This window comes from Myodes glareolus, chromosome 5 (assembly GCF_982192425.1).
Source record: "Myodes glareolus chromosome 5, mMyoGla1.1, whole genome shotgun sequence".
Classification (NCBI taxonomy): Eukaryota; Metazoa; Chordata; class Mammalia; order Rodentia; family Cricetidae; genus Myodes; species Myodes glareolus.
The window spans coordinates 25,682,868-25,706,479 of NC_142030.1; the positions used below are offsets into that span (position 1 = coordinate 25,682,868).

General features: G+C 48.2%; 1 protein-coding gene across 1 annotated transcript in view; it reads left to right on the forward strand.

Moving 5' to 3' along the window:
* The first annotated feature begins 872 nt into the window (after positions 1-872).
* The window catches only part of Sh3bp5 (SH3 domain binding protein 5), a 65,622-nt gene continuing 42,882 nt past the window's right edge, over positions 873-23,612 (forward strand). The window contains exons 1-2 of the mRNA XM_048421068.3: positions 873-1,112; positions 2,907-2,969. Of these exons, the coding sequence (XP_048277025.1) occupies positions 969-1,112; positions 2,907-2,969 (207 nt within the window). The 5' untranslated portion in view covers positions 873-968. The remainder of the gene's footprint in view (positions 1,113-2,906; positions 2,970-23,612) is intronic.

The following is a 23,612-nucleotide window of genomic DNA, read 5'->3' on the forward strand; positions in this document are numbered from 1 at the left end:
GGTCCCGGAAACTTCTCTCTCAAGCAAGCTGTCCTCCAAATTCCATGTGATGGGCCATAGCTCCCCTCCACAAAGTGTCCATTTTGCTCAGGACATCTGACCAGGTACTTCCTTACCTCACAGTGGCCCTGACACCGGCAACTACACAGAGAAACGCCTGTACTGTTAGCCCTTTCGTGAGGCCCACTTCACTAGGCGAGCTCTGGTTCCTTGTTTGATGCTGGGCAGGAAAACCACGTGGTTCCTACAATGACCAAGTGTACCCACGAACAGGCAGTGTGATCTCTTTAAAAAACTGCCCCAGTCCATGAGATTCCCCAGCTCCACGGGTTCTCAGTGCTGACTGAATATCCAGGTAGGCCCTAAGAGAACATGCCTGTGTTTGCAGCAGTGGACCCCAGCCTTTGGACATCTCTTCGGTGGCTGGCTGGCTAGCCTCTGCACTCGCTGTACAGGTGAGATCATTGTAGAGTTCCCTTTTCTGGGAAACCGAGGGGATGCAATTCCCCAGGTTGACCCCATAAACAATCCTACCCAGGCTTCCAAAGGTAGCTTTGGAGAATGGAAATCACCTGAACTTCCTCCGTGCCTTGATTGGCTTCACTGGAGGCAGGGGGAAGCTTGCTTAATTACAGCAGGCGGCCCAGGCGCGGACTGGTGAGCCACAGGGCGGCGCCTCTCCTAGTGGTCATGGCAGGGACTCCAGGGCACTGGGCTTTTTGTGACAGAGCATCGGGTGACGGGCAGACTATCCGGCGGCCAGGGCGAAGCGGGCGCCCTGTGCTGCGGGCCGCGGCAGACAGGGGGCGGTCGCACCCACTTCCTCCGCCGCTCGGCACCCGCGGGGCGGCGCACCCGGGTGGCAGCACTGCGCGCCCAGACCTTCCCGGCTGCGGCGAGGCGGCCCTCGGCGCGCTCAGATTCCACCGCGCGCTCTGCGACCCGGCTGGGAGCGTTTGGCTGCCCGCATGGACGCGGCGCTGAAGCGGAGCCGCTCTGAGGAGCCGGCAGAGCTCCCGCCACCCGCCCGGGAGGTGGAGGAGAAAGAGGAGGAGGAAGAGAGGATGGAGCAGGGCCTGGAGGAGGAGGAAGAGGTGGACCCCCGGATCCAGGTAAGACGAGGGAGAGGAGCCCACGGCCCCACCCGGCCAAGGCTGCCACGGAAATCGGCGTCTACGCGGACCCACGCCTTGCAGCCCCGAGTGTCCTCGGTCGCTGGGTGGAGGCCGTTTAGGTTCAGGACCTGCACCGAGGCTTGGGACACCTCATTTCACGATCTCCCCGCGGGAGGCTGCTGTGCCCGCGTGGACGTGGCCTGATTATTTGGGGGATCCCTGCAGACCTTTGGCTCAACCCGAGGGTCCTTGCAACGCAACCAGCGGTTCAGGCAGATTGCAACAAAGGGAAAAGGGAGGCGGGGGCCCCGAGCGGAGTCGGGGTACCTTGGTGCGGCTCTCGATACCCTGAACGCTACACAGCCTCCGGGTTTCGGAGCAGCTTTACTCCGGTTGCGTGGACGTGGACATCGTGGTGTGCGAGCGGGGCCGGGTGGTTGTCGCCTGCCCCTGCGGCGTGGGCTGCACCGGTGCCCGGCGCCGCGTAGCCCTCACCTGGCAGAGATGCCTGGTCGCACCCTCCCTCCTTTTTTGGTTCATTGTCAACACACTGAGGGCTTCCTTGCCACCGGGTTGTACTTGGCCTGAAACTATTTAAAACCCTGCTTTTCCTTGAGGTCGGGTGTGAACACCAACTAGGGACAGCTGATGTGCAAAGCAGACGCGTGGAGGCAGAGAAGGGAATGGCCTGGCTTTCTGTGCCTCCATTTCCAGGAGAAATGATTAAAAAGCAATTTCTAAGCGAGATCCAGAAGTGACAGCTTAACCCCTTCACCCTCCTAAGCAGAAAGCACAGCAAATTCCTTTCCATGATCCGTTTTTATTCCCTTTCCATAAATCTTTTTTTTTTTAAAAATGCTGTTCAGTATGTTCTGCAATTTCTGGGTCGGTAATTGGTTTTAACTACACAGGAAGGAAAAGCTTGTTTTCAATTCAGTGGTTACGTTTTAAATTCATTGGTTTTTCAAATTAACACACTAAAGATCGGTGAGATCTTAGCTACTCTTAATTCAGACCATGGGTTTGGTCTACAGAATTTTGCGGTTTTGGCGTGTGTTAGCAAGACCCTTTGTTCAGAGTAGAGATGAGTTAACTTCATGTTGGCAACTTCTTACGAAATGTCAGGTTGTAAATGTTTAAAAAGAGCAGGGTTAAAGCTAGTTAACCAACAACATCCCCTGTCAGGAAGATTGAGTAATGGGCAACTAGGGAAGAAAATCCATTTATAAGGAAAGACGGACCCACTGATGGGCCAGTGCGGGAAGTCCATCTTTAATTTGCCTGGCTCACTGGGTTTGTGACTTGGCTTGGTCTTCTGCGAAGTTCTTCTCTAAAGCAAAGGGTGCTGTTTTGCCTGGGTGACCTACTGTTTGTAGCAGCTAGTTCACCTGGAGGGAAATGACCTTTCAGGGAAAAATAAATCCCTAGGACCTTAAGATGTTGTCAAAAAAGGACAGTGTCAAAAGGTTTTAGAAATGCCAAATGTGCCGGGCGGTGGTGGCCCATGCCTTTAATCCCAGCACTTGGGAGGCAGAGGCAGGCGGAGCTCTGTGAGTTCGAGGCCAGCCTGGTCTACAAGATCTAGTTCCAGGACAGGCTCCAAAGCTACAAAGAAAGCCTGTCTCAAAAAAATAAAAAAAGAAGAAATGCCAAATGCTTTGTTTTTAAGTCAAGCCACAACTGTTTTAAGAATGAACTGTCATCATTCAGGGTGATTTTCCAGGTGTAGACTAAGTTACTCTAGTAATGAAAGGCATATCCTTCAAATCTGTCTCTCTCTCTCTTCGTTAGGGAGAACTGGAGAGGTTAAATCAATCCACGGATGACATCAACAGACAGGAGACTGAACTTGAGGTACGGAGAGCTGGGACACTGTTCTTGGGTGAAATAGTGTCAGCACCCTTGACCCTGGGCTGGTTTACTTTGTTTTAATAGCTGGAGGTTGACTGCGGGAGGCCCCTACTCTGGTGCTGAGAACCAGCATGTGCCTGACAGCCAACTACACCAGAGCCCAGGCTGTGGGCGGATGCATGTGGATCCAATTTCATGTGTTGTTTTCATTATGGAGACTCCAGTGGGGCAAAATCAAGGGCCGAGCAGAGTATTAAGCAGTACCTATGTCCCAAATATCCTGGTATCTGTGGAAAAGCTAAAAGAATTGTGGTTTAGCTGAACTCTTTAATGGAGAAGAATGAATGAATTCACATCTCTTCACTATTTTATTTAGGGTGCCCCCTCCCATTCATGCTGTCCAAGGTTTCCTCAGACTTAAGCCAGATATTTTTCCTTCCCATACTAATAATTCACCCCTCTTTCCACATTCTTGCTCATTCCTTTGTTTTCTGCGCGTGTAGAATGTAATTATCTTAAGGGTAACAAAAAACTGTTTGTACTGGGAAGGGCTTTCCTGCTGGGAAAAATCTTGGGAGATAACATCTTGATTTAAATTTGAAGATTTTCCAGCTTCCTGTAAACAAGTTAGGGTTCTCCGAAGCTACCCATTTCTAGTAGTGGTTGGGGTTGCTAGCCAAAGTGAGTGACCATTGGCTGAGGGACTGCCAAGTGTTGTGAGAACACCAGGCCCCTCAGAGTGAGGGTGTGGGGGGATAAGAAAATAGTTTGCTGGAATTTATTGGCAGCCTGCTTTCTGATAACAACAGATACGTGTTGGCAGTGAGTCACACTGGGCTGTGTGGTCGCTCGTCTGTCACTAATTCTCATGCTGATCTATACAAGGAATTGGCAAACTTTGTGAAGCTGAGCAATTGAAAATCTCAATCTTGGTTTCTAAAACATTAAACAAACAAGCAAAAAATATCTTTACCATTTCTAGAGAACAGTAACACAAACCAAAGGTTTTCCCTAAGCTTTCATTTGGTCCTGTTATAACAGCTCAGAGCTCTGGATAGTTGACTATGGAAGCCATGAGTTGCTCGTGGTTTTTGTTTTGTTTTCTTAAAAAAAAAAAAAAAACTCATGTAGTCTTGGCTGACTTAAAAATTCAGTATATAGTGGAGAATGCCTTTGAACTCTGGATCATACACCCTTCATCTAGTACTGGGGTTACAGGCCTGTACCGCTACACCCAGCTCCTCTGAATCTTTAATTTTTGCATCCCATGTACACTGTACACAGACAAGTTGGAAAAATATTTTTTGTTTTGAGCAAAAGTTTCAGCTTATTTATGTTTGCAGCATTGGAATGAAGCCCAGGGCCTTATGCATGCTAGATAAACATTTTACTGATGGACTTGTGAAACCAGGGATGAGCAGAAATCAGGAACAGCTGGCTAGGCATAGCATGCATGTCTGCAGTCCCAGCACCTGGGAGGCAGAGGCAAGGGGAATTAGGAGTTGAAGGTCACAAATCCACAACCAAGTTTGAGGCACATGAGACCCTGTCTCATAGAGGGAGGGAGGGAAGGAAGGAAGGTAGGTAATCAGGGACCATTGAGGCAGAGGCAGAAAACTGGAGATGGCAAGGGGGTGGTCTGGCTTTCTGTTTCAGTTTCCAAGAGAGAGAATAGCCTCGTTTGTCCCTTCTGCTGGCTTAACCCACTGTTGTCACTGTTCTGGGTAATGAACAAGATAATCCCATAGCCCCATAACTTGTTCTCCATGGCACCTGCCTTATGGGGGTTAGCTTGGTTCATTCGTTAAACTCTTTTTAGTCCTCATTTCCGAATTCCACAGATTTGGTGTGTCACAGGGAACCCCTGGACAGGTGTTTCCTGCCAGGCCCTGGGGCACATTTGGAGCCCTGGTGCATTAGGAACAGAGCTTATAGAATGAATCTCTTTCTATATAGAAGGATGTTTATTAGAAAGGCTTAAAGACTGTGGTCCAGCTGTACCAACCATGGCTGTCTACCAGTGGAAGGTCCAAGAATCCAGTAGTTGCTCAGTCCATGAGGCTGATGTCTCGGCTGGGCTTCAGCATAAGCCAGAATTATGAAGAAGCAGGCTTAAATACCAGTGAAGGAATGGACTTGCCAGCGGGAGTGAGGGCAAGCAGGCAAAGAGCTTGCTTTCTTCTTCCATGGCCCTTAGATAGACTGCCAGCAGAAGGTGTGACCCTTAGATAGACTGCCAGCAGAAGGTGTGGCCCAGGTAAAAGTGGATCTTCCCACCTCAAAACACCAGGATTGAAAGTGTGTATTCCCACTTTATATGATGTAATTTAGGGGAAAAAAAAATCCTCCACAGGTGTGCCCAGCTGCTTGGGTTTTAGCTAATACCAGATGTAGTCAGTTGACAACCAAGAATTCACACCTGAGTGGTATGAGCTGGACGGTTTGATGAGGGTAGTCTGGCTGGGTGGCCTTCCCCTGGTGTGGTCACAACCAGGATCAACTCAGAAGTATTATACAAGCTGCAGAAGCAATTTTAAAACTCCCTAGATGATATGTTAAAAATTACAGAAGACAGCCTGGCAGTGGAATATAGCCACTTGCAAAAAGGAAAAGGCCCACGGTTTTGGACGTTTCGGTCATTGGTTGACCTTACTGCTGCGTCGGGAACTGTTGTGAAGTACAATATTATGTTGGGAATGTGTGGTGGGGATTCGTTAAGCATTGTCTTAAAAATATAAAAAAACAAAACAGAATATCACAGTTGACTGTAACTTCTGGTGGATTACAGGAGTATGCCACCACATCTACCCGGATAGTCTTAAAAAAGACTAGACAGTCTCACTATATAGCTCTGACTGTCCTGGAATTCACTCTGTAGTCCATGCTGGTTTCAAACACACAGAGATCCACCTGCTTTCTACCTCATCGTGCTTGGATTAAAGGTGTGTGCCACCGTGCCTGACCCTTTAAGAAGTATTATTTTATTATTTTTATGTGAGTGGTGTGTGTGTGTGTGTGTGTGTGTGTGTGTGTGTGTACAAGTGCCATGGGTTGCATGTGGAGGTTAGAGGACAACTTTGTGGGGTCAGGTTCTGTCCTTCTACCATGTGAGTAGATCTGGGGTTGGAGCTCAGGCACCTTTAACTACTGAGACGTCTTGCTGTCTGAACCCTCTCTTTTCAAATATTTCTTAAAACATATTAGATCCAGAATTTCCAAATCTAGTTAGAGCCAAGATTTAGACTAATTACAATAATAATACCTGTATGTGTATGTATTCGTACATAGGCATAAAATGCCTTAAAAACAAAACTGTTTTCAGCATTTCTCCATGTTCTGAGAGGAGGGTATCTGAGGACTGTGAATGGGCTGAGAGCGGGAGGGGAAGGGCATGGGCACCCGCTAGTCTGTCATTCAGCTCCTGAGCTGCTGTCAACAGCTGACTCCTCCCAACTCCCTTCCGCTGGGCGGTCAGAGCCTTGCCTGGTGAATGTTTATCTGCTTCCCTTGCTCTCGGAGGAGGGTGAGCAGTCTTACAAGGTGGCTTACTGGAGTCTCTCCCTTGTGCCTGAGGCCTGCCCCAGAACCTATCCTTTCCTCCTTCAGGAACAAGCAAACATTTCACTTAAGAAAACAAAAACCAGCCTGGTGGTGGTGGTGCACGCCTTTAATCCCAGCACTCAGGAGGCAGAGGCAGGCGGATCTCTGTGAGTTTGAGACCAGCCTGGTCTACAAGAGCTAGTTCCAGGACAGGCTCCAAAGCCACAGAGAAAACCTGTCTTGAGAAACAAAACAAAACAAAAAAAGAAAGAAAAACAAAAACCAGAAATGAAAATAACAGCCATGTTTTGAGCTTGGGAACTTGGGGGTATGCGGGAATGAAGGGTGCTCATTGGAGAACCTGACTTCTGTCCCTAGTCCCAAGTCAGAAGAGGAAACCCCTTTATTGAAGGGCCATGCTGGCCTAGCCTACCAGTTTCTCTTGTGCGTATATGGACATGGTAGGCACTGGGCCAGGAAGGTCCCTTGAAGCAACATAGTGCTTTGAAGAAAGTGCTAGAGCATTTGAAGTGATAACTGACTTTAAGTAGCCAATAACTATGTCTTGAAGTGGGCACCAAATCTAGGCCTGGTGGCAGGGCAGTTGGGCTGTATGAAGCCTGACTGTGTCTACATGAGGTCTGGTTGAAATGAATAGTAGCTCGTCCCTGAGGTTTTCTGAGACACTTGAGACGCCAGGGCCTGCTGTGATGGACAGAACATGAGGTGTGTGCCTCTGCCACGGTTGCTACCCCTTGGATAGTGGGTGGAGTGAGAGAGGTAGAGGACACAGCAGGCCCTGACAGAGTGGAGACCATCGCAGTCCAGGCCTAAAGGACTCGGAGCAGCCTAGAGGTAGAACAGAGAGAGCCGACGTGACCCGGGGCCTGTGCGAGGAGTGGGGAAGGAGGCCGCTGCTTCTGTCTTATCGTTAGCTCCAACAACAGAAGAAGCCTGTTTTCCCACGGAGCAGGAGGCCAGACGCCCAGGACTGGGCTCCCTTCCCAGCTTGCACAGGGCTGTCTTCTCACCAGGAAGAAGGCGACTATCTTGTCTTCTTGTGAGCATGCTAATCTGTGTGCCGGGCCCTATCCGCACAGCCTCACTTCATGTCGATGGTTTGAAGGCCCCATTTCTAACACAGCGGAACAGGACCTAGTGCCTTGAGCCTGTCTGTAGTCCAGTGGTTGTTTGTTTGTTTGTTTCATTTTCTCAGTGGAGTACATGATGAGGCCCCTCAGTTTGTGAGGTAGACTGAGAACAGGGTTAAGAACTCACCAGAGAAACAGGTGATACTGCTGGGCCCATTTGTAGTTGAAGTTAGGAGTTTGGAATCTATCTGCCCCTGGTCCTGGGCCATGTTAGCAGCTGGCCCAGACAACAGGTCTCTGTAAAACCTCTACGGAGCCTTCTGCTCTCCACCTGATGTAGAGGGAGAGGGAGGGAAAGAGAGAGAGAGAGTTACTGCTGAACTATATCTCCCAGCCTACTCTGTAGCCAAGCCAGGCCTTAAGCTTACAATCCTCCTGCCTCAGCCTCGAGAGTAACTGATTAGTCTGCATCACCATGTCCCAGAGAAAAATGGTGCTCAGGCCTTGTGCTTTGGTATCAGGTGAGAAAACAATCATTTGATTTGTGTGGAGTGATTGGCTTTGAATCCCATATTTCCCGCTTACTAGCTGTGGGATCCTGAGAAGGTCATCTGATGTGCGAGCCCGTTTCTTCCTTTGTAAGATAGTTGCATTGAGACTGTGCTGTGAGATAAACCCGGAGCTGTGGAGAAGGGAGCAGATGGAAAGGAAAGACCATGACTTTAGCATGACATAATTTGGGTTAAAATAGGAGGTCTGATGGCCTTGAAGCGCCTTGGTACGCCAGTCTCATCTGTGACTGTGGGGAGGTCCTTGGGTGACTCAGGGAGCGAGAAGAGATGCTGGGTGAGTGTCTACTTTTGAGGGTCATTCAGGGTGGAGTACTTGTGGGGTGTTTGGATGGCAGGAGGGCTGAGGCTTGCTTGCTGAACAAAAGTCTCTTGTGAGTTGTTCATCTAGGCTAGACTGGCCCCAGGTCTGGTGATGGCTCAGTTGTCCTCCCCTAGGTGCTCCCATGATCGTTTTTGGTCAGAGACGATGGTGCTGGTCAAGGAGCCAGAGAGAGGGCTTGTACTGGCCAGGATTAGGCAAGATGACTTTGCAGTCATGAGGTCAGCAGGACTTTGTGCTGAGGCCGTGTGCTGGGTCACAGAAACAGTTTGGTGGGTGTGGTGATGCAATCCTGTAATCCCAGTGCTCAGGAGAAGGCGAGACCATCAAGGTCACCCTTTATCACAGTCCTAGGCCTTCCTGGACTGTCCTAGGGCCTGTTTCAAAGAGAAGTAACATAGCTAGCAGAAATGAGCTGGTGTGCTGAGCGAGCCCTGCTCACCTTCTCATGGGATTTACCCGTAGGTAAATGGCCCCATTATGACTGTGTGACCATAGATCATCACTTAATGCACTAGGCCTCAGTTTCCCCATTCTAGTGATGGTAATGGTGCTGCTGACTGGGTGAGGAGAGGGGTGCAGCATGTTGGGGAATCACAGGCAGGGCGTCCATTCTAGAATGTGTCTTTAATAATGACTGACATATGAGCATCTGTACTGAGCATTGAGTCCTCAAAACAATTTTATGATATATTCTTTGCCTCCGTTTTGCAGGTAACAAAACTATACAGAGCCAGTGCAAGCATCGTGCCTGTAATTTTAGCCCTTGGGTGGCTGAGAGAAGGGTTATGAGTTCAAGGCCAAACTAGGCTATAAAGAACGACTCTATTTCTTTTTTATTGTTTTTATTTGAGCTATACATTTTTTCTCTGCTCCCCTCCCTTTCTCTCCCCTCCCCTTCAACCCTCTCCCATGGTCTTCATGCTCCCAATTTACTCAGGAGATCTTGTATTTTTCTACCTCCCATGTAGATTAGATCCATGTATGTCTCTCTTAGGGTCTTCATTGTTGTCTAGGTTCTCTGGGATTGTAATTTGTGACTTGCATTATGTTTAAAAGCCACTTATGAGTGAGTACATATGATAATTGTCTCTCTGGGTCTGGGTTACCTCACCCAATATGATGTTTTCTAGCTCCATCCATTTTCCTGCAAATTTCAAGATGTCATTATTTTTCTCTGCTGTGTAGTACTCCATTGTGTTAAGAAAGACCCTATTTCAAAGAACCCCAAACAACAACAACACCACCAAATCAACCAGTCAACCACAGAATACAAGCATCTTTCTCTGTGACATGCAGCTCTGAGCACCATGCTGTTCTTAGGATCTTGAGGAGAGCTGTGACTGTCCTTGATAAAACAAACTGTGTTTTCCTTTACTACCCCACAATCTGTCCACCTATGAAGGTGTTAGCTCATGAAAGTACAATAGTCTACCATCTTTTACTATATTAGCATTTTAAAATTCGAGACAGGGTCTCCCCAGGTAGCCCTGAGTGACCTGGAACTCATGACCCTGCTTCCTGTGTGTGCACCACTACACAGGCCTATGGTAACATTTTCACACTGGCCTTCTGTGGTGTGTGGCGGGGAGAGGAGATGGGTCTCATATAACCCAAGCTGTCCTCAAACTCCTGATCCTCCTGCCTCCACCACAGAAGCTTTGGGATCACAGCTGTGCACTATTACATCCAGCTGTAGGGAGGCCTTTAGCATTAGGATGGGATGCCATGTGGCCTTGGGCAAATGGCTGTATTTTGGAAACATTAGGTAAGAAAAGTGTGTATTGGGGCTGTTGAGAAGGCTCAGCAGTTAAGAGTACTTGCTACTCTTCTAAAGGACCAGAGTTTGGTTCCCAGCACCCACCTCGATCATTTGCAACCACCTGTTACTCCAGCAATCAACACCCTCTTCTGGCTTCTGAGAGTAGCCCCCCCCCCAATAGTATATATTCACAAGACTCACACATACACATAAAAAACCCCAAAACTATATGTAAGGTATATACAATAAAAGCATGCATATGAGAGGAAAAATGGTCTACGTCCAGTATTCCTACTGTGGGCTGAGCAACATGCACTGATCACCAGTTGGGACTAAGATACAGAAGTTGACAGTGAGCCTTCTGAGCTAAGCATGGTAGCTCAAGCCTGCAATCCCAGGCACTGAGCCTTAGGCATGCGGATCCGGAGCTCGAGGCAACCTCAGCTGCATTAGATCCTGTCACAAAGACGACGTTGGCAAATCTTTTTTAGTAGTTTGACATTGCTGTGGCGTTTTACTTTCTGTGTTTGTTTTTATTATGTTCTATAGAAATATCAGTTCACAATAGAGTTTAACAATCTGTCACCTTGTAGCTTGAGAAGCTTGGCTCCCAAAACTAAGAGTCTACACTCAGATGTTTCCGGCGGTTGCTGCTGCTTCTGGGAAGGCTGGTGCCTTTATTTTCCATTTCTTGGCACTTTTCTGAATTATTTTCAATGAGTAGATTTTATCATCTTAGGCAGGAGGCTAGGGGAGAAATGAAACTATTATTAAAAGATGCTTTCTGTGCCAAAGAAATTACTTTTGGGGGGGGGTTATTTTTTTTGTTTTGTTTTTGGTTTTTTGTTTGTTTTGATATGGGGTTTCTTTGTGCAGCCCTGACTATCCTGGAACTAGCTCTGTAGACCAGGCTGGTCTCAAACTCACAGAGATACACTTACCTCTACTCCCGAATGCTAGGATTAAAGGCGTGTGCCACCACTGTCTAGCGAGAAATTGATTTCTATGGAAGGAATTTTAGGAACCATAAACGCTGTTAGGAAAAGCTTGGGGCTGGCGGTTCTGCCTAAATTGTAAGTGAACCCCAATGTTGGTGGGTAAACTGGTTAATTTTTGTCCTCTTGACTCAAATCGGAGTCACATGGAAAGAGAGAACCTCTATGAAGGAATTTTCTCCATCAGACTGGCCTGTGGACAAGCCTGTGGTACATTTTCTTGACTGTTGAGGGTGGTGCCGCCCCTGTGCAGGTGGTCCTGGCTAGTGTAAGAAACCAGGCTGAGCAAGTCACGAGGAGCAAGCCAGTGAGCAGCATTCCTCCAAGTTAGTGCCTCAGTTCCTGAACTGCATGATGAGCTATAAGCAGGTGAATTAACCTGCTTTTAAAGTCAGTGTTGTTACAGAGACAGAAAGCAAGCGAGGACAGTCGGGTTGCCCAACTTGGGTGACTCCCGGGGGAATAAAGAGCAGCCTAAAGGCAATTTAGATTGGGCTGTAACCAAGAAGCGCTTGTTTGAGTGGTTGATGAAAAACAATAGAAAACATTGAAGATAATAATATAATTTCTGCTTGTATTTGAGTATTTGAATACCTCTGCCCCATCTCGATTTTGGAAACTCTAATGTAGCTCAGGTAGGACTATAGGTCTTTTGTTTGCCCTGCTCCCACTTGGTCTCTTGAGCTAGGTCTCAGTCTATTTCAGACTGGCCTGGAACTCAAGATCTTCCTGCCTCTGCTCCTGAAAGCTGGGTAACAGGTGTGAACACCATGCCTAGCGTATCTGAGTCGTTTCTAATGGCCAAAGACTTGTGGGCACATGTAGGCTCAAGTCATGTATAAAAGGTTCAAGGCTTGCACAAATTCATTCACTTATAGCCACAGTAGCAAATGATACAGTCTGGGCTTTTGGCTAAAATATAGAAATACCCACGTAATCCTAAAATTGACACCATTGACAGAAAAAATTGAATGTCTCATTTTGAAGCTGTAAAACCCCATGGGAACATTCTTGGGGCCTTAGCTGGGACCCGTCATTGGGTGTCACATGCCTGCTGTTGTAGCACAAACTGACTTTGTGCAGCCATGTGACTGTATCCCCAGGTTTCTCCCAGGTTGCAGCCCTGTCTCTGAGGTGTACTACAGAAGGCGGGCTGCGGCAGTTGACAGATGGATTCAGCATTGTCTCCTTTGTTTTAGGAATGATCAAATTGACAGAGCGCTCTGGTCCCCATGGACCTTAACCTTTTAATATTGAACCATGATTTTCTTTCCTTCCTCAGTATTTTTTGTGAGGACATTTAACATCGCGCGTGTGTTTGTGTGTTTTGGCTGGGGGTATTAAACATCTCTCTAACTCAGTCTTTGGCAGGCATCCCAGTTGTCTTTGCTCAGCCCTTTTCTCTGGACTTCCTCGTTCTACTCATGGATGTTTTTAGCAGTAAGCATAGATGGCTCCCTCCACCCCCAGTGGATTTTAACCAAGAGTGTCACAGAAATTTGCAAAGCAACTCTTAGAGAGCTTGGTGAATCAGCCCCTTTCATTTCCTTAAAGGAAGATGGAAAATTTTGTTCTATTCTTGTCTGAGCTTTCCTTTGCTGTGTTTTGCTGGATTCTGTGAAAGATACTCATGTTTGCACTGACTGAAATTAACTGCTAGCAGGCAGACAATGAAAGGAATATCCGCTGTTTGTTGTAACCATGGCCAAAGCCACTCAGCGGGGCTGCTCTCATTGTTTGGCCTCAAACTCAGCCAAAGCATGATGAATGGGTTCCTATGGTTTCTGTGGCCAGCAGGCGGAAGGGCTCAGGCTGTTGTGATAGATTTGAAGCCCACTGGTTGAATGTTTGTCTCTTCTTTGATCTTTTTTGGAGGGGGGAGAGAAGAGGTGAAAGGGGATGGTGGTGGTCTTTCTGGCTGCACCTGCCACTTTGGCGTTGACAGCAGCCATTTTATTTAGGACATGGTTTGTGCATCAGGATTTGGGAGAGGAGGCAATGAGGCTCTGCTGGCTTGTCGTTGCTTGAGGAGTCTCCTGCAGTTGCAGCCAGGCAGCGGCTGGAGCTGTGGTCATCTGAAGGTATGACGGCATCCACAGTGGCACTCAGGTGCCCGACAGGTTGTTGGCCCTTGGTTGGGAGTTAAGCTAGTGGTTTTATCTAGAGCATTGGCAAGTACCTCTTCAATATGGTATTCTCAGATTCCCTTTCTTAGGATGTATGGCATCTCCCAGAGTGCTGCTGGTTCCAAGATGACCACATGGAAATTTGACAGGTTTTTCGGTCTAATCCTTTGAACTTTCTGTATGGTACTTCTGTGTTTTCTTGATCCAAGCACAAACAGACCTGACTTCAGATTCCTCCTAATGGGAGCAATGCTGAAGAATTCTGGGTCGTGTGTAGAAACCACCATACTCATGATGGTTACAGAGACACAGCGACTCTCCTTTCCTTTGGGGGCACACTTCACAAGCAGTTCACGTTTCTGAGAGGTACTTTAATGTTTAATGAGCCAGCAGAAAAAGGACTTTGGCTAGAACTCATGAGCCAACCACATGAAAGGACAACCACATAAAGGGACAGGGAGCAGGTGTTAGCAGTGCTGCAGGTCTTGATGGGACATAGGGAGCTGTTGCTGCTTTGCCATTCTTTAGTAATGGTCTCTATGAGCCTTTGAGATGGCTCAATAGGTAAGGACACTTGCCAAGCCCAACAGCTTGAACTGGATCTCTGGGACCCACGTGGCAGGAGAGAACCAACTCCTGCAACTTGTTTTCTGAACTCCACACACATTCCATGACTTTGTGTGTGTGTGTGTGCGTGTGCACACACACACACACACATACACACACACAAACAGTTTTTTTTAATTATGTTACATATGAATGCCTGATGGAAAAAAATTAGTGCCACCTAGAGCAGAAGGGACAGAAATTATACTTGCTTAATTGGAGGACACCTTCTGAAGGTCCATGGCCACTCACGCCTTGGTGTGTCTTTTCTTGCTGGCTGCTGGGTCTCTTAAAGAAAGCAAATCCCAGTGTTGATTCATTTGCTAGAAAATGGATCTACTTCCCCACTGGAACTTGTTCAAGAAGCTGCCCTCTAACACTGTGAAGCTTAGAGTCAGAAACCTCAGAGGAGAGTTTTGATAGGGGTAACTAGTAGGAAGAAACTCCACAGCCCATTGTGCTGTTGGCTGCTCAGGAGAGCTGCCTTCCTTGTCCAGCCTTGGAGACATGCGTGTTTTGTTTTGTTTTGTTTTTTTCATCTCAAAATTGATTTACTTGGCGGGTGATGGTGGTGCACGCCTTAATCTCAGCACTCCAGGAGGCAGAGAGGAGTGGATCTCTGTGAGTTCAAGGCCACCCTGGTCTACAGAGCAAGTCCCAGGACAGATTCCACAGCTACAGAGAAATCCTGTCTTGAAAAACAAAAAAACAAAACAAAAAAATTATTTACTCTATTATTTGATAGAGGGTCTCATTTATGTAGCCCCAACTGCCCTCAAACTCACCACAAATACCAGGCTGGCCTTGAACTCACAGAGATCCACCCACCTGCCTCCACCTCCCAAGCACTGGAATTCAAGATGTGTATCACCATGCCCTGATTTTTACTTTTAAGGTGTGTGTGTGTGTGTGTGTGTGTGTGTGTGTGTGTGTGTGTGTGTCTGACTTAGAAGCCAGGAGGAGATATCAGAGCCTCTAGAATTAGTTCCAGGCGACCGTGAACTGTGGCCTGGGTCCTACGAAACAAGCTTAGGTCCTCTCAAGAGCTGGGCTTCTTGACCCCCCCAGGCATCTTTTCAGCCCTGGGTGGTTTTGCTATTCTGGATTTTAATTTTCCTGTTTTTCAGATGCAAAAGTCAATACTTATCTGGCAAGGGCTGTTAATGATTAAATGATGTTTCTACAATGCCTGGTATGGTCCCTGGTATGTAATTTTGAGCTAGGGCCAGTTCTGCCCTTACCTTCTCTTGTTGACTAACCTACATAAAAATAGCTATTCAGCAAGCGCTTACTATGAGCTAAGTATGTGTTAAGTGTTTGTGTAGGTAATCTTGGTCTCTTAATAATAGCCCTGGAGGATGCTGAAGAGAAACAGACACTGAGGTGGTAAACGTGGGTCCTCCCAGGTCACACAGCCAGTGGAGTTAGAGCCAGGACTGAGGCCGGAACCCATGTGCTCTAATGATTTGGGGGTCCATGTTTGGGAATGGGGAAGAGGCCTCTGAGACCCCTGTTGAGACTGGCGAAGAGAGCGCTGGCCTAGAAGCTGGCTTGCCCGTCTTTGTGGCGACACCATGCTTCGTGTTTGTGGGGGATACACTTGGTTTCCTCACCTGTGACCTGGAAGCATCTGAGTTAACCGGTGGGGAGAGGCCTTTCCAGCTCTCCGTCCAGCAGCCTTGGGATTTCAGTTTTCGGCTAGTCACATGCTCCCTCCACTACAAGCACCTGTAGTCTTGACGTACTGGGAAGTTCAGGAGCTTTCCGTCAGTCTGTGCTGCAACAGATTAAACTTTAATGTAGTTTAATTTTTTTTTACAGCACTAGGCATTGAGCCTAGGGCCTCATGCATTCAAGGCAAGTCTATGCTACTGATATCCCCAGCCTTTACATATTTTTTATTTTGAGATATGGTCTCAGTAAGTTGAGCAGGCTGGCCTTGAACTTGCCATCTTATGGCCTCGGCCTCCCAGGTAGCTGAGATTTTAGGCTAGCAGCTTAAGATCTGACAAAACTTAAGCTCTATTGAAACAGTACTTAACACAAAGTTTTCAAGGGCCTGGAGAAGTAAGGTTGAAAGTGAGAGGCCTCTGTCCTCAAGCCCCGTTTTCCTACCAAAGCAGACGCCTTTGACAGCTGCCTCTGGTGTGTCTGTAAAGTGGCGACAGGGACTTTTGACACTGACTCTTTGTACCCTGTGTTCTGTGTGCTCTTTTGCTTCCACGCTGATAGCTTCAGCCAGGAGAAGTGACGCAGCTCGGCTTGCCTGGAATGCTGTGGTGGGTGGATGCAGGCTGAGGGCAGAGGCAGTGCCAAATGACCTCCAGAGCTTCTCCCAGCTGGGCTCTGAACTTGCCCTGTTGTCCTGGTTCTGAACCCGAGCTGCTCATAAAGTGGACCTTGTATTTGGAGCGGCTCAACTGGTGGTTGATAAATCTGCCTGGTTAATGCACAAGTCAGTTGCATGTCTGAAATGTAATGACCCAGATTTGTTTTTAAGCACGGGTCTCAAATTAGAAACAGTTAAACCTGTTGGCCTAAGCCTGGAAACCATCTGCTTGTGGTTGGATTCAGGGAAGCTGGGCAACTTTAGCCGTTCTGCCTCCTCGTACTTAAAGAACCCTGTGGGTTCAAGAATGTGTGTGGCCGACACACGAGAAACGGTGAGGCCTGTCGATCTCTCTAGCTACATGTCTTGGCCTGAGCCCATAGGGTGGCCTTCCCTGCAGTCCCTCCTTGGGGGTCTGCCTGGCTGACACATGCATTGGGTACTTGCAAAGGCTGATGAGTTTCTTCGTCTCTGGAGTTTTGGGCCTTGGGTGTTGAAGCATCTCTTCCTAATGACTTTAGCCCCTTTCTTGTGGCATGGACTTATAGCATTGATGACAGAGGTGACCTGAAAAGGAGCCATTTCCTAACTAAGGGACTAGATCACTGCCCCATGTTACTAAAAACAAATCAAGTCCGTGAAAGATGAGACTGAAGATTTGAGATCAAGGGACAGTAGGATGGAATAAGATAACTAAGTGAAACATACGGACCCTGGGGAAAGCTTTGTTTATGCCTCCTCTCCCTCACTAGTTTCCTTTGCCCCCTCCTTCCCCTTTTTCTTTTCTAGTGTGATCTGGGCTGGCCTACAACCCCACTTCTCTTGTCCTAGCCTTCCTAGTGCTGGGATGATAGGTGTGTGCCCCCAGACTTACGTGAGATAGTTGGTACAATGTGCATAGTCATATATCGGGTCAGTAGCTGTGGGCGAGGGTTAATGTTCTGATTTTGATCACTGAGCTATCACATAAGGCAGTTTCATCTCTGGAAAATGCACACCAAATGTTCACATCTCCACTTTACCCGCACTTTTTTTTTCGAATCTGAAATCATTTTAGAATGAAAAGCTTTTTAAAAGCCTTTCTTCCCATTCCAATTTTGACTTGGAATCCTGACACCCGCCGCGTGTTCAAAGGGAGGCTGTGAGCTTCTGTATGGGCCTAGGTGCTCATCTGCCTGTGTGGGAGTATTTCTAGTCAAATCAGAGTTAACGAGAGCCCTTCTGCATGGAGGGGATGGATTCTACCCAGGCCTGAAATGTCTCTAAAGCCCTCCCCTTAATTTTAGGGGGAACCTGCAGGAAGAAGCTGTGGTGGCCCCTATCTTTCTTCCTCTTGGTTCTAACCAGAATGGTTCATGTGAGGATATGTAAGGGTTAGGTTAAGGAGCAGGGTCTGGCTTGGACACCACAACTGTTCAGGGACCTGGCGCCTGCCCAGGTTTAGACACCTCTGTGCTCTGCCCACTTTCCACTCAAAATCCTTGAAGCCCACAGGAGTCATCTCTGGGAGCTAGGGGAAGCAAGAGTTGTTGGATCTTCCTGGGAGAGCCTAGATTTCCCAGAGATCTTGGTGTACGTGGTTGTCCTCACACAGTTACTACCGTGCCTCTCATCCTGCAAAGCTGTCCTCCAACTGCCAGACTCCATGACCACGTTGCTCTGTCCCTAGCAAGAGCCCAGGTACTTGGCTCCTTTGCCACCTCTTGTTGTCTGAACTTGGGTTCTTGGTTGTCTCGTCTCTCCTTCTGGCTTTCTCTGTTCTGGCCTCCGTGGAAGGGACTTGTATCAGAAACATGGCATCAGGGCTCCCCGTTGTGTGGGGGAGAGTCCTCAGGGAGGGAACCAGCAAGACTGACAGGCCCTCCAACAGGTCTCTACTACCAAAGTCAGGGCTTAAAGTGGGGAAAGAATGTGCCCAAGGGAATGGGGCTGTGATAACAGTGATCTGGAGGTCTCCCCAATTAGGGTTCTTGTGCTTTCTCCCTCGTACTGTTCATTTCCTGGGTGGCTGTGGGGTCCTTCTAACCAAGGGGTCTTTGTCAGATATCTTCACCACATGGAGCAGGACCTGGGTAGTGATCAGGGGTGTCATGTGCTACACAGTCTCTGCTGTTCTTCACCCTGGCTCCTCCTGGCTGACTCCGCCGCCTCCTGGCTCCTGTGCCCTCCCGCTTTGCTCTGGATTCCAATTATGTGTTATATTCCTTCCTAACTTGTCTTCTTGCTCCCTGCTCCGCCCTGCACAGTCAGGAGCTTCCAAGCCTGCTGTGGGATTCTTAAGGTAGAAGCTGTCCTGGCTCCCTTTGTCACGGGGCTGCGGGGTACGGGCTGAGAGAAACTGACAGACAGTGGCAACAGCCAGGAGGTCCCAGGAGCATGATGCAGTCATTAAAAGCAAATTTTAGGGATAGGGCTGTGCTGTCCAATATGGCAACCATTAGCCGTGTGTGGTTGCTGAAGTTAAAGCTTAAATTAATTAAAATGTGTTGCAGAAACAACATCAAGTGTTCTTTAGCCACCTGTGGTATAGTTACGGCCTCTGAGCCCTTCAGATCTCTGAACTGGCAGAGAGCACTTTCCTTCTCCTCCAAACATCACTCAAGTGCTTTCTTCGTGTGTGTTGGGCGCTCCCACAAGTACTCTCAAGGACTGGATTGGACACTTTGGAGAGCACAGTTTGCAGTGAGCTCAGGCTTCCCACTGCCGGCCGGTAAGCCCAAACGCTTCAGTGGTCCCTTTTACCGTGACTCTGGGGTGTTCTTGCCGACACTGACATGGCCATCACTGGGGTTCATCCCTCACACTGGGTGGCTGCCTGCTGGCACCATTTCCTCCACGTCCCAGGACTGCGTGTACACCGACTCCTCATAGTCATTTAAACTGGTGTTTATTTTTACTTCGTCCTGCCCAAAGAGGAAGCTTCATTACTACACATGGGCAACCATCCAATAAAAGGTTATTTTTTTACCCTCTTCGTGTCAATTTCTCTGTGTAGCCCTGACTCTGCTGGAACTCACTCTAGACCAGGCTGGCCTGAAACAGAGGTCTGCCTGCCTCTGCCTCTTGAGTGCTAGGGAGTGCAGGGGTTACAGCTGTGTATTTATCTTAGGTTTAGAGAGAGGAAGATCCAAATTGCATCTCATCACAGTGGAAGTATGTTTGTCTCTTGTCTGCATTCTATGTCTTATGATGCCACAAGGCACATGGCCTCTGGAAAACCCTAGGGAACACTCATGAGAGGATGAGGGTGAGAAGGCCAGGGAATGGACTTCAGTGACTAAAAGGCACTCGCCACCAACACTGACTTGAATATGTTTCTTGGAGTCACTGTATCGGTGAAAGGACAGAACCAACTGCACAGTCAACCTCTGGCCTCCACGTGAGGCCACGCACACATGCCTACACACTAAATAATTTTTTAAGAATGAAAAGTCCAGTCCTGCATTATTATGGAAGTGGGTTCCAACATCACCCAGTGGATCCTGCAGACCGCACGCTTAGGGAACTACTAGAGACCTCTGCGCGCTGGACTGGAAGTTCACTGTCAGCGTGAGATCCCTGCCCTGTAGCCTCACAATCACGCCACCTGGCTCCAGTTTTCTTATCTACATTCTGTGGCTGTGGTTCCGGTTGATCCTGTCTTACAGGGTCATTTCCAGGCTCGGCCCAGGCATTTGAAGCCTCTCTTTCCGAACCAAAGCTGTATATTTATAATCAGCATCACCAAGGAACCTTTGAAGTCCGTGCCATCTCTCAGTTGTAGGACAGTTATTTTGAAAGCTCTGCCACCCCGTCTTTATGCAGCTGGTTCTGGGGACTCCTCCGTGAAACCACTCATTATTCTCAGTTTGCAAGCGAGGTGGTTGAGGCTCGGCTAAGTTGATTGGCCAGAAAACAGGGACTTGTCCCCAGTATAGCATGACACCGACACCCTGTCCCTAAGGCACAATGGCTCTGGGTGGCTTAGCTGGAGTTTTTATCTGATGTGGGTCTGTGTTTTTGACACACTGACACATTCAAACAAGGAGATCGCCACTGTCAGCAATTCTGTGCATAAGTGAATTACCCTCCCTGTGAGTCACATAAGCTTAGAAGATCTGAAGACATGGCACAGCGGGAACCAGTTCAGAACTCCTTGGAGTGCAGATTTTTAAGTCAACTGGGTTGCTGGGCGTGGTGGCACACACCTATAATGCCAACACTTACAGGTGGAGGAGGATTGTGAAGTCCGGACCAGCCTGGGCTACATGACAAGCCAACAAGCCATCTCAAAACAGCGAATCACTAGCCCTGGGATGGGAAATGGCTTTGTTTGTTTTGTTTTAGGGTTTTTGTTTGTTTGTTTGTTTGTTTGTTTTTTTGGGGGGTCGAGCTGGCCTTGAACTCCAGATCTCCAGATCCTCCTTGCCTCTAAATCCCAGGCACTGGAATTACAGGGCATGTGTCAGCATACACAATAGCTCATGTTTTGACAGGTAAAGACCCCCCATCTTCCGGAGGCGTTTGTCCTTCTAATCACCTGTCTTCATGGACGTTTCCCAGGACAGCAACCTTCTGTGCTCTCCATCCTGCAGCAGCCCTACCCTACTCTGTCCTGGAGGATCATCTGACTATGATGTAGCTGACAAAGAACTAGTCTTTTCTAGAACTAGGGAATGGAGCAGGAGGCACAAGTGTGTGGCAGCTAGCTGTTCAGATATTTAAGGAAATCTCTTTTAGTTGAGCTAAATCCCACCAACTACACGCCAGGGACTGAAGCCCTCCCGCAACCAGCTGTGCTTAATTACAATGCCGTACCCGGGATGGCGCATGGATCAGCCTTCTCTTCCTACCCGCATTAACGTAGCTAATATAGTAACTAACTAAAAGTGCATGCTGCAGTCTCATGGTTTTTAAAGGCCTATTGCAGTTGATAGAAGTCCAATTCCGGCTTGAGCAGAAGAGAAAGCAAGGATGTGGGTGGTGAGGGGGAGGGACACTGTCTTAAGGAAGAACCGAGTAGTAGAGTGCAGGGCTGCCTTCTCTCCTACCACTGTGCTCTGTCAGGCTTTCTCATGGTTCCATCCCATTCTTTAGCCACCTCAACGGGAGTGTGGTGGGATGGAGCTGATCATGTAATGCCCACGTGTATTTCCACTGTTGGGGAAATGATTGCCAAACCTGTGTGTCCCCCTCCCTGTGCCCTCGAGCGGTCACATTTTCAGTACAGAGAGTCACAAAAGGATGTTGGCCAGGCTGATGGGCTCACTGCCCAAGGCACCTTCGAGAAGGCCCAAATAGATCAGGTCGTTTGCCCTGAAATCCATCACAGGCTATGATGCTAGCCTCCCAGGGAGGCTAAGGCAGGAGGGCTATGAGTTCAAGGTCAGCCTGGACTACAGAGTAAGGGACCTACTGTCTCTTACTATCCCACCCCAGCATGGGTGATGACTCAGAATCTGTAGCTAGATAACTTGCAGACAGGTCCACAGGAGGATTGCCAGCCCTGGCTTGGGGCTTATGTAATTGAGGGGGCTGGGCTTATGGCTATTGTACCATTCTGGGCATCCTGAACCCTGTAAGCTTATGGACTTCCTGAATCTCTAGGGACTTGCCATTGTCCTCCAGGAGGGAAGGTTTCAATTAGGAAGAGATGACTGTGTACACTACAAAAACCGTGACAGTGACACAGAACTGGGACAAACGCCCGTGTCAGAAGTGGGATTTGGGCTCAGGAGCTCCCAAGGATGGGCAGAGGCCACACCCTCGTGTTCTGGAAGGCCAGCAGCATTGTCAGACACACACACCCCCTTCCAAGCCTGTAGCTTGAGATGATGAGGATATGAACTGAGAGAACTGATCCAAGCCTCCTTCACCTCCACGAGGTCCTCCAATTCCACATGTACAACACAAGTTTGTGAGGTTAATCAGGAGGAGGCCCTGCCCACGGTGCAGACATCCGGCTCCCTTAGATGCCTGTAAACTTTGCCATCCTTTTGCTCTTCTCAGCCAAGCAAGGCCATTGTGTCCTTCTTGGGATTAGCCCCCGCTCCCCAAGAGTCTCTTCCCCCTCAGGTTTCTGTGTAGATCCCGTCTACTCCTTTGAAGGTTTTCTAGGGGTCCTCTGCAGTAGCTGATGTAGTGCGAGTCTCTGCTTCTGAGTTCCACAGCAGCCCGGCACTGCCGGGCTGGAAGTGCCCTGAGGTCAGGGCCCCACACATGGTAAGCTTGCACTTTGTTTAACATTTGTGAGTCCCATGGTTTAGAGCTCCAAGGAAATGTGGGAAATGGTGTGGTCATATGAACTGAAGCCACCAAAGACCACTGAGAGCTCTTACCTAGATGATCAGGAAGGTTTAACATACATAGGTTGTCTTACATAAGTCACTGTAGCCAGAAGTTTCTGTCCCACAGCCGTTCAGTCCCAAAGAAACACAGAAAGGCTTATATTAATTATAAACTGTTTGGCCTCTTAGCTCAGGCTTATTATTTACTAGCTCTTACAACTTAAATTGACCCATAATTCTTATCTATGTTTAGCCACCATGGCTTGGTACCTTTTCTCAGTGAGGCATTCTCTTGCTTCTTGCTTCTTCTGCATCTGGCTTGTGACTGCATCTAAACTTTTCCTCTCCCCAAAATTCTTAGTCTGGTTGCCCCACCTATACTTCTTGCCTGGCTACTGTCCAATCTGCATGTTATTAAACCAATCCAAGTGACAAATCTTTACAATATACAACAGCATTATCCCACAGTAAGTCACTAGACACTTCTTTGATTTTTCAAGACAGAGCTTCTCTGTGTAATAGTTCTGTCTGTTCTAGAACTCACCCTCTATACTAGACTGGCCTCAAACTCACAGAGATCCACCTGCCTCTGTCTCCCAAGTGCCTGGGGTTAAAGGTGTGCACCACCACTGCCCAACAATTAGATACATTTTTACAAGATTTTTAAATCACATAAATAAAATACCTAAATTACATGGTGTGGTAGTGAATGTGGATTAAATCTCAGCTCTAGGGAGGTGGAGGCAGGGAAGATCTGAGTGTTCAGCGCTGTAGCATGAGGGCTGGCTAGCTTGGGTTTTCTGTCCCGCCCAGTACCCCACAGCCCGCAAGCCCCAAAGAAAATTACACACATGACTCCATAAGATTATAAACTGATTGGCCCATTAGGTCAGGCTTCTTATTAGTCCTTGTAACTTATATTAATCCATTATCATTATCTATGTTAGCCACACGGCTCAGTACCTTTCTCAGCTGGGCAGGTTACATCCTGACTCTTCGGTGGTCTGCGCAGGAGTGTCAGAGGGAGCTTCCAGCCTCCC